General features: G+C 41.3%; 2 protein-coding genes across 2 annotated transcripts; both read left to right on the top strand.

Annotated features, from left to right (window-relative positions):
• LOC148696076 (NF-X1-type zinc finger protein NFXL1-like) lies at nt 1-4568 on the top strand. Its single transcript, XM_088695291.1, has 2 exons — nt 1-495; nt 810-4568. The coding sequence occupies exon 2, from the start codon at nt 928-930 to the stop codon at nt 4357-4359; it is 3432 nt and encodes a 1143-aa protein (XP_088551417.1). The 5' UTR covers nt 1-495; nt 810-927; the 3' UTR covers nt 4360-4568.
• Nucleotides 4569-5711: 1143 nt separating this feature from the next.
• On the top strand, nt 5712-10666 carry LOC137711201 (potassium transporter 25-like). The gene is made up of 10 exons (XM_088695292.1): nt 5712-5881; nt 6465-6687; nt 6775-7017; nt 7171-7224; nt 7347-7397; nt 7595-7855; nt 7982-8034; nt 8122-8239; nt 8329-8583; nt 9090-10666. Exons 1-10 carry the CDS (start codon nt 5846-5848, stop codon nt 10157-10159), a joined length of 2364 nt encoding a protein of 787 aa, XP_088551418.1. The 5' UTR covers nt 5712-5845; the 3' UTR covers nt 10160-10666.

Here is a 10666-nt window from a genome sequence, read left to right as displayed (position 1 = left end):
ACACAAACGGAACGGTGGTGGGCTTGCGGCCGGACTGGTTCGTGGTGAGCACGCAAAAAAGTCAGAGGACTAAACAAGTGGCAGTAAACGAAAGGTCAGGTCAGAGTCTGCGATTTCGGTGACGAACTACCCTCACTGCCTTTTCCTTTCCTTTTTTCTTAACCCCCAAGCCACACCCTCACTATAAATACATATATATAAACCGTATACATATATAAACAACTCTCTCTCCTCTCCCCCTTTCTCATCACGTTTCTTCGCCGGGTCGGTTTGTGTCGTCTCCGAGACAAACCCATCTGAAAAATATCCACCTGCTTAGGGACCCGCCGCACAACACCAACGCGCACACAGAGGGGATAATATTTTCAATTTTTCTGCTGTTGTTGTTTTTCACTTGGAATCCCAGAAATAAAATCTAGAAAGAGGGAGACTCACCGGAAGTGCGGGAAATTTTCGCTCTGCTTCTTATCATCTGGGTGGGACAAATCCGATCAGGTAATTACTTGATTAATTTATTTTGGTTTCTCTTGTTTTTTTCGACTTCGAATCGGATTTTTAGTTGTTTCGATTAGGGTTTCTGTTTTTCTTTTTGGGTTTTCAGAAATTGTTGGAAAGTTACGAGCTTGATTTGAATTAGATATCAATATTTTTTTTTTCTTGTTGGGATATCACAAAATGTTGGAAAGCTTTGAGCTTGATTGGAATCAAATATGAATTCGTTTTAGATTAGCGAACCCATGAATGCTTAGTGTTTTGTTTGTTGAAATTTGTTAATCAATTCAACTCCAAATTGAATTCATTGATTGCAGTTACCGGTAGGTTTTCTGGGCGTGGATTTCTTTGAGGAGTTATTTTTTTCTGATTCGATCGCCTATTTCGGCACTGTCGGAGAATAGGAGGTCGGATAGCTTGGTAGTTTCGCAGAATATGAGTTTTCATGTCCAAAATGAGCGAAGGGATAGGTCCAGGTTTCTTGCTCAGCCGGGTACTCAGCCTACTCAGCCTGCTCGTCGAGAGTGGGTGCTGAGAGGTACCAACCCTACCACTGCCACTGCTGCTGTTAACCCGCCTCCAGTCTATCCGAACCCCACCGGCAATGTCAGCCAGCCTAATCCAAGATTTAATCCAAACAACCTGAATGGCAATCTCAGCCAGCCTAATCCAAGATTCAATCCTAACAACCTGAATGGGAATGCTGGCCTGCCTAATCATAGCTCTGTTCCATCAGAGATTCGTCCACACAGAGGAGGAAATAATGGCGTTATTAAAGGCCATATGGGCCAGTCAGCGAACCATAGAAGGGAGAGGGGAAGGAGTGAGAATCAGGAGGAAAAGGGATTGAAGGACTCGAATTTGCCCCAGCTTGTGCAAGAAATTCAGGATAAGCTGACAAAGGGCACTGTCGAGTGCATGATTTGTTATGAAATGGTGAGGAGGTCTGCACCTGTTTGGTCCTGCTCAAGCTGTTACTCAATTTTCCATCTGAATTGCATCAAGAAATGGGCTCGAGCTCCCACTTCTATCGACATGTCTGCGGAGAAGAATCAGGGGTTTAATTGGCGGTGTCCTGGATGTCAGTCCGTCCAGCTCACATCTTCAAAGGAGATTCAGTATGTTTGCTTCTGTGGCAAGAGGACAGACCCGCCTTCAGATTTGTATTTGACACCACATTCGTGTGGTGAGCCTTGTGGGAAGCAACTCGAGAGGGAGGTCCCAGGCAAGGGTGTGAGTAAGGATGATCTTTGCCCTCACGTTTGTGTCTTGCAGTGCCACCCAGGTCCATGCCCTCCGTGTAAAGCATTTGCCCCGCCACGTTTATGCCCTTGTGGAAAGAAAACAATCACAACGAGATGTTCCGACCGGGCATCTGTTCTGACTTGTGGTCAGCATTGTAATAAGCTGCTTGATTGTTGGCGTCATCGCTGCGAGCGGACTTGCCATGTGGGTCCTTGTGATCCTTGTCAGGTTCTGGTTGATGCATCCTGCTTTTGCAAGAAAAAGGTGGAGGTTGTTCTCTGTGGAGACATGACTGTTAAGGGAGAGGTGAAAGCAGAAGATGGTGTTTTTTCATGCAGTTCCCCTTGTGGAAAAATGCTTAGTTGCGGTAATCATTCCTGCAGTGAGGTTTGCCATCCAGGGCCGTGCGGAGATTGCAATTTAATGCCAATTAAGATTAAGACATGCCACTGTGGGAAGACAAGCTTGCAAGAGGAACGACGGAGTTGTTTGGATCCGATTCCAACCTGTTCTCAATTATGTAGCAAGTCCCTCCCTTGTGAGATGCACCAGTGTCAAGAGGTGTGCCATACTGGGGATTGCCCACCTTGTTTGGTTGAAGTGACCCAAAAGTGTCGTTGTGGTTCAACTTCTCGGTCTGCGGAATGCTTTAAAACCACAATGGAGAATGAGAAATTCACTTGTGATAAGCCTTGTGGGCGGAAGAAGAATTGTGGAAGGCACCGGTGCAGCGAGAGGTGCTGTCCTCTTTCTAATTTGAATAATGCTCTCTTGGGGGATTGGGATCCTCACTTTTGCTCTATGTCCTGTGGGAAAAAGTTAAGGTGTGGTCAGCATTCTTGTGAATCGCTTTGTCACAGTGGCCACTGCCCTCCTTGCCTTGATACAATCTTCACGGACTTGACCTGTGCATGTGGGAGGACTTCAATCCCTCCTCCACTGCCATGCGGTACCCCTCCTCCATCATGTCAGCTCCCATGTTCAGTCCCTCAGCCTTGTGGGCATACATCTTCTCACAGCTGCCACTTTGGAGACTGTCCACCATGTTCGGTGCCTGTGGCAAAGGAGTGCATTGGTGGGCATGTGGTCCTCAGGAACATTCCTTGTGGGTCGAGGGACATCAAATGTAACAAGCTCTGTGGGAAGACAAGGCAGTGTGGTATGCATGCTTGTGGCAGGACTTGTCACCCACCTCCCTGTGATACATCTTGTTTGGCAGAACAAGGTTCAAAAACTTCTTGTGGACAGATATGTGGTGCTCCTAGGAGAGATTGCAGGCATACATGTACTTCACTTTGTCACCCTTATGCTTCTTGTCCTGATAGCAGATGTGATTTTCCTGTCACAATCACTTGTTCTTGTGGCCGGATGACAGCAAGTGTTCCTTGTGATTCCGGTGGCAGCAATGCTAGTTTCAAGGCTGATATTGTTTATGAAGCTTCCATTGTTCAAAGGTTGCCAGCACCACTGCAACCAATTGAATCAACCTGCAAGAATATCCTGCTCGGACAGAGGAAGCTTATGTGTGATGATGAATGTGCTAAGAGGGAGCGGAAACGGGTTCTTGCAGATGCTTTTGATATAACTCCTCCAAATTTGGATGCGCTCCATTTTGGTGAGAGTTCTGCTGTTTCTGAGTTGCTTTCGGACCTTCTTAGACGCGATCCCAAGTGGGTATTATCTGTGGAGGAGAGATGCAAGTACTTGGTGCTCGGCAAGAGTAGACGTGCTACAAGTGGTCTCAAGGTTCATGTTTTCTGCCCGATGCTGAAGGAGAAGAGGGATGTAGTTCGGATGATCGCTGAAAGATGGAAGCTTGCAGTTCAAGCCGCTGGTTGGGAGCCCAAGCGATTTATTGTGGTTCATGTTACACCTAAATCCAAAGCCCCCGCTCGGATACTTGGGGTTAAGGGCACAATAACAGTGAGTGCACCCCAGCCTCCGGCTTATGAACATTTAGTGGACATGGATCCGAGGCTTGTAGTTTCATTCCCAGATCTCCCTAGAGATGCAGATATAAGTGCACTTGTATTGAGGTTTGGTGGGGAGTGTGAGTTAGTCTGGTTGAACGATAAGAATGCATTAGCTGTATTCAATGATCCTGCTCGAGCGGCAACTGCAAGGAGGAGGTTGGATAATGGTGCACTATATCATGGCGCTATTGTTGTTCACTCCAACGGCAGTGCATCTATGGCGGCATCAGGTTCTAATGCTTGGGGTGGATTGGGGACATCTAGGGAAGGAGGAGCTTCTGCAGTGCTGATGGGTAATCCATGGAAGAAGACTGTTACACAAGAGTCCGGTTGGAGGGAAGATTCATGGGGCAAGGAAGAGTGGCCTGGCAGTTCTACAGATGCGCCGGCAAACGTGTGGAATAAAAAAGCACCAATTGCTGCCTCAGTAAATCGATGGAGTGTACTGGACGGTGACACGGCATTGGGCTCATCCGCTTCATCTCCCAGAGTTGAGGAATCTAGAAAACAGTCTTTGGGTCCATTGAATTCGGCCTTGGACTTGAAAGCAAGTGGTTCGAGTTCGAGTTCCACTTTGGAAGGGCGGCCTGTTGGTGTTATTGCAGAAACACCTGAAGTGGTTGATGACTGGGAGAAGGCTTATGAATAAAGATAGAATGGAGAAACAGATGAAAAAAAGTTTAGGACCTTCGGCTTTGCGGGATTTGTAGTAGTTTTAGTAGATGATCTGCCTTTTGTTTTCTTTTGTTTTGCATTTGGGGGTGATTAAATTTTGTAGCCCAAAGAAGTGTTTAGTTAGCTCCACGTTTTTGTATCAGTGACTTTTTGGATCAAATGGAAACCATTTTTCACTTTAAAGTTGTCTTGGTGGGCTGCTCGTTGTTGCATTTTTGTTTTAGACATAGTTTGTGAAAGTGGATGACATACATCTAATACAAGACTTCTCCTTCTATCTTTTTCATCATATGACATAACACTTTTAGTTTTGGGTTTAACAATGAATGAAGATTGATACCATTTAAATAAAAAATTTGGGGAGTGATGCTACGATCATGTTATTTGTGAGACATCTCTCGCCATAAGATCCTACATAGGGTGAGAACTGCAATAATAAGGTTGTCCTACCAAAGTTTATCTTCGCACAAAGGTAGATGGATTCTAATATATAATTGAGATATGTCTCTTCAAATCCCTTGCTGGGGGCCTACGTAATGTGAAAAACTGTTTTATCGAAAATTTTCTTTTGATAAAGAGATTCTAGCATATAACTGGGATATATATTTGCTCTCCATCTCTCACTTCACATGACTCCGTAACCCCCAAGTTCCTTTCAAACTGCACCAATAGGCATATTTTCATAATTGATGTTGACCATTTGATTGGTTGTGGTTTCGAACCTTCCATAGTCGAGAAACAGATGAACAACCAAAGTTGGACAAACTACAAGTCCACTCCAAATAAACAACAGAAGATACGAACAGGCGAAACTCCAAATAAACAACAGACGATACAAAAAGGCGAAATCAATCACACAACACGAACATGTCACATGTAGGATGTTCCTCCCTCCTACCCCAAACCCACTTCCCAAACGGAAAGGCATGTGAGATGTGGATGCGTTTGTGATTTTCTCTAATATTAATATCTCGACACGGGGTACTACGAATATTTTTTCTATTCGTAGGTAGGACTTAAGGTCGACTATCAGATAATGATTAGTACTTAATTTAATATGACCGGTGCTTAGATCATATCTCCTATCGATTCCTTCTAATAAAAAAATATATTACTGATTAAAATTTCTAAATAAATTATTCATTAAAAATCATAGGCGTCACTCTCAACCCGGCATTCCATCACAACTACGGGTATATATAAATATGAAATATTATCATCCCCTCATAACTATGTAAGTTGTAACATCTCTCTCTCTCTCTCTCTCTCTCTCTCTCTGTAAATTGGAAGTTTAAATTCTGTATTGTGAACTCCGTGTGTGAAGCGTTGTGTAAGTCGCTGTGCAGTTGGCGTTCTCTCTCTCTCTAGTTTCTTATATATAAAATCTTCACAATAACGTTTGTTTAGTATCCATCGCTTTAACTTTTTGTTTTCAATCTGTCTTCTGATCTCAGACGTCCATGGAACCTCAGCTCACTGCTCCTAACCAGTTCAAGGTAACTTTTTAGCTACAAAGCTTGTATGTAATTTGTTTTTTTACTTGATTTTATTGGAAAAAGTTGTCTGGTTTGTACTAAATGGATTTATGAACTAGCTGAAGCATTGAGCCATGATCTCACTATACCATCTCCGTTTCGGGTTGTTGTGCTCACTTGACTTGCATTGCTCTGACATTTCTGTAGCAAGTTTTTTTTATTTTTTTATTTTTTTAATCCGTTACCATGAAATTTGAAAAAAGAAAAAATAGCCAAGATCCAAACTTTCAATGTTATCTACAGAATACTGCTTAAGACTGTTTTCTCGTGCATTTACTGTCCGAATCGGAGTTTATTTTTATTTTTATTTTTTATCAACGGAGATGGGGATTCAAAGTTTCAAACTGAGGACAATTTTCAATTGGCTAGAATCCGTTACTTGAACGAAACTAGATCTTGTGAAATCATATTGAAAAGAGAAGAGAAGTATCACTAGACAGTGGTTAACATCTGTCTGTATTTGATCGATTGGATCTACTTACAGTTCCCATTCTGATTCTGCGATCAGTATACATCACCTAAATTTTGAGTTGATAATATGCAGGAGACATGGAAACACACACTTCTTTTGTCATTTCAGAGCCTTGGAGTAATATATGGTCAAATGAGTACTGCTCCCTTGTACGTCTTCGGGACATTGACTGCAGGCGATATCCCATCAGAGGATACCGTTTATGAACTATTCTCCTTCATTTTCTGGACTATTAACTTCATTTCTTTACTCAAGTATGCATTTATAGTATTAACAGCTGATGACAATGGAGAAGGTAATGTTCTAGTTTCGTCACAGGGGCAAGAATTTATTTTCGAGTATTTTCCATTAGATTTAACTTTTTACTTTGGTTTTGTTGTAGGTGGTACTTTTGCTTTGTATTCACTTCTGTGTAGGCATGCCAAAGTTGGTTTGCTTCCAAATGAAAGTAGTGCTAATGACGTTATGCATTATGAGACGGGAAGTCCTTTCAAGATAAAGGCAGAATCAAGGGCTCGAAGAGCCATAGAAAAACTTAGATGTAGCCATTATTTGATGCTGTTCCTGGCTCTTTTCGGTTGCTGCATGACAATTTGCATTGGGGTGCTTACCCCAACTCTTTCTGGTTTGGCATTCCTCATTATTTTTTATAAATTATACTGTAAATTTATAAAAAAGTTTACTTTCTGCATCGAATTTATGCCAAATTTGATCATATGTACCGTTAATATCATTTTATAGATTGAATGATTTGTTTTCTGTTCTTTTTCTTAACCAGTCTATTCAGTTTCATCTGGAATTCAAAGATCATTGTCGGATATTTCACACAGAAGTAAGAGCTGCCTGTAAATTCAGTTACAGAAATATCTATTTCTTTCAACCATCCTTTAATCATCATATAGTCAGCCACTACTCTGACACAAATGTATCTCGTGGCTCTTAATTTCTAACCAGTTTCAACGTCGGAAAAACGAAGGGAGGCCATATCTAGAGCTTTAGAGAAATGTGAGTATTCTGTCATCAAGTAGATACATCCATTGAATTTGTTCCATTTTCTTGCTTGTGTTGTTTCGTAGTCAGGGAATAACACATAGACAGTAAATAACACATTTCTGAGCCTGTCAATCATGCTATTTAAAGTTTATCCACTTCCCACGGCATCTTCCATACTGGTCACGATTTGGATATCCTATTTGTTTCAGATGTCCCGGTTTCCACTGCATCTGCTATATTGGTGTGCCTCTTCACACTACAGCACTGCGGGACTTGTAAAATTGGGTTTATTTTTGCTCCAATTGTCGTCGTTTGGCTGTTCTTTATTGGTGGAGGGGGTGTATATAACATTTTCCACTGGAACAAAGAAATTCTCCTTGCTACATCCCCCATGTACATGTACAGATTTTTCAGGAATATTCACATCAAAAGTTGGAGGTCATTAGGCAGCATTGCTTTATGTGTAGCAGGTTTTATTCTATTCCGCTTCAGCCATATATTCTCATGAGCTTCATATAATGCTTTTTGTTTTATTTTGGAATCATATGTTTTCACTAGACCTTGTTTTTCATCCAGAAATACTGTTCCTTTTGCAGGATCGGAAGCAATGTTCACATCTCTAGGTCATTTCAGAAGGAAATCAATCAAGGTTTTTGATACATCTCATATTCTTTCAATCATATCTAAGTGTAGTTCGCAATTGAAATGAACTTACGGACGGTGTGTCGTGCTGCAGATGACATTTGTATGCTTCATATATCCAGTCCTAGTTTTAAGCTACGCCGGTCAGGCTGCATATATCTCCAAAAACTTGGATGTTAAAGATTTCAATCATCTCAGTCAATCCATACCTAGTAAGTTGTATGATTTTTTAAATTACTTGTTTTGTCTGCAATTTTTGAGATTTCTAACATGTGGAATGGATTGTGTATGAAAATTCCAGAACAAATGCGCCACTGGTTTGTAGCATTTTCCCTTCTTGCTTCTGTTGTGGGAAGCCAGGCAACCATAACAGCATGTTTCTCCATTATAAATCAGTGCCTGGCACTTGGTTGTTTTCCGAGAGTAAAAGTTATTCATACATCAGATAAGATACACGGGCAGGTCTACATTCCTGATATCAACTGGCTATTGATGGTTCTAAGCCTCCTTGTTACGATTGGTTTCCATGATATTATCAAAATTGGTAGCGCGACAGGTATTTATTTCCCAACTATCTATCTTCTTAGGTACTATTGTGAACTAGTAGAAAAACTCCTGACATGTTTTATGTCGGATAAATATCAACAATCAATGATAAATTTATATATGCTAATAAATAATAAATGCAAATAAATAATTTAACAGAGTATGAACAAAATGAAATAATATTAGATAGACAAATTGAAGATCGAAGCTTGCATTCCGCAATGTTCTTGAAACAGAAATTTCGTCCCTACTTAGTGCTTGTAGTTCTACAGACGTGTGCTTCACCAGGATTCAACGATCTAAGTTAGAATTCTAGCACCGAAAAACTTGACTTCCGGTGAATTTCTCCAATCACTTTTTGTAAGGGACAAAGCCTTATAAAGTGAGAGAACTTTTTGGTAGTGACCAATGTGGAACAATGAAATTTTTACTCAAAATTTTCAATATTTTATTCTCCCCAGAAATGCTTGTAACAACAATTGGTTATCTAATCGATGTTAGTTAAATCTTCCACAGGTTTGGCTGTAAGTTCTGGAATGCTTGTAACGACTTGTCTCATGTCACTCGTAATTGCGCTATACTGGGAGAAAAGTTTGTTTGAGTCCATCTGCTGTCTAATATTCTTTGGATCCATTGAGGTGATGTATGTATCGGCTTGTATGTTGAATTTTCACAAGGGAGCTTGGTATTTTGTTGTCCTTTTGGCTTTGTCCTTGACTATTATGCTTTCATGGCATTACGGAACCAAGAAGAAGCTCGAATTTGATATACAAAACAAGGTCTCTGCAGAATGGCTTACAGGCATTAGCCCCGGCCTAGGAGTTACTAGGGTACCCGGGATTGGTTTCATTTATAGTGATATAGTGACAGGAATTCCACCTTTCTTCTCACACTTCATTACCAATCTTCCAGAAGTTTTGATTTTCGTGTCCTTCAAGTCTCTGCCAATGCCTTATGTCCCTCCAAGTCGGAGGTATCTTGTTGGCAGGGTTGGCCCGAGGAATTTTAAGATATATCGCTGTGTTGTGAGATATGGATATTGTGATCCTATTAGGGACACTGATAATTTTGAAGAACAGATTATTAGTTCGATTGGTGAATTCATTTGCATGGAAGAAAATGATTTTGATTCCCAAAATTCATCCGAAGGAAGAATGGTGGTTATTGGAAAGCCACCAGCTGATGGAACCAGAAGTGCTTTGATTCCTTTGAATGATACTAATTCATATGAGTTGGAGTGTGTAAGTATGGCGAGCAACGAAACTCGGTCTCCATTAGGTGATGCAATCGAGAGTGGTTTTGTGCCGGTGATGAGAAAAAAAGTCCGGTTCATGTTGCCTCCGAATAGTCCGCAAATGCACGTATCTGTGAGGGAGGAGCTGCAAGAACTGATTGATGCTAGGGAGAGTGGGACTGCATACTTCTTAGGGCAGGTGCATTTAGCAGTGCGTGACGGATCAGACATTCTAAAGCGATTGCTGATCATGACTTATGTGTTTCTTGATAAAAATTGCAGAGAGCCTCCAGTTGCACTCAATATTCCTCATGCTGCTCTTGTTGAGGTTGGCATGGTCTGTTGCATATGAATTGTATTGCCAGACACCGTGCGGCCAGGGGATCGAGCAACGAGTTGTACAGAGAGCGAGAGGAGAAAAGGAGGAGGACAGAATCTGGGATCGGAGGAGATATAAGAAACCAGTACTGCTAGTTTAAGTTTCTAACTTGTATACAAGATGTTAGGAGTAAAATCTATAGTGCATATATGAACAAGTATTTGTGGCCAGGAGTAATGCTACGTGCATGCCTAGCATATCCTTTAAGCGGTGGATCGGGAAGAGATCCTCTCCGGATCTCTCCCACCAAAGCTATTAATTTCACTCATCCGAATCTTTAAAATTTGATCTAACGACTATAAATAGAAGGTCTCTAAAAATGTTATAATAATTTTAACCGTTGGATGAAATTTCAAGAGTTCGAATGAATGAACTTGATGACTTTGATAGGAGAGATCCGAAGAATATCTCTTCCTGGTAGATCACATTCACCTGCTAAATTAATTTTCTTGAAGTATTCAACGCGATTGATCACTGACA

Source organism: Pyrus communis, chromosome 6 (assembly GCF_041283825.1).
Source record: "Pyrus communis isolate YQ-2024b chromosome 6, ASM4128382v1, whole genome shotgun sequence".
NCBI classification, from domain to species: Eukaryota; Viridiplantae; Streptophyta; class Magnoliopsida; order Rosales; family Rosaceae; genus Pyrus; species Pyrus communis.
Note: the sequence above shows the minus strand (reverse complement) of the source record. Positions and strands in the feature narration are given on the sequence as shown.

Bases quoted from the DNA above. Each gene is read 5' to 3' on its own strand.
- LOC148696076 (XM_088695291.1), top strand. From the start codon at position 928: ATGAGTTTTCATGTCCAAAATGAGCGAAGGGATAGGTCCAGGTTTCTT.
- LOC137711201 (XM_088695292.1), top strand. From the start codon at position 5,846: ATGGAACCTCAGCTCACTGCTCCTAACCAGTTCAAG. The intron at 7,225-7,346 runs GTAAGAGCTGCC...ATTTCTAACCAG, and splicing joins GTCGGATATTTCACACAGAA to TTTCAACGTCGGAAAAACGA. The intron at 8,035-8,121 runs GTTTTTGATACA...GTCGTGCTGCAG, and splicing joins TCAGAAGGAAATCAATCAAG to ATGACATTTGTATGCTTCAT.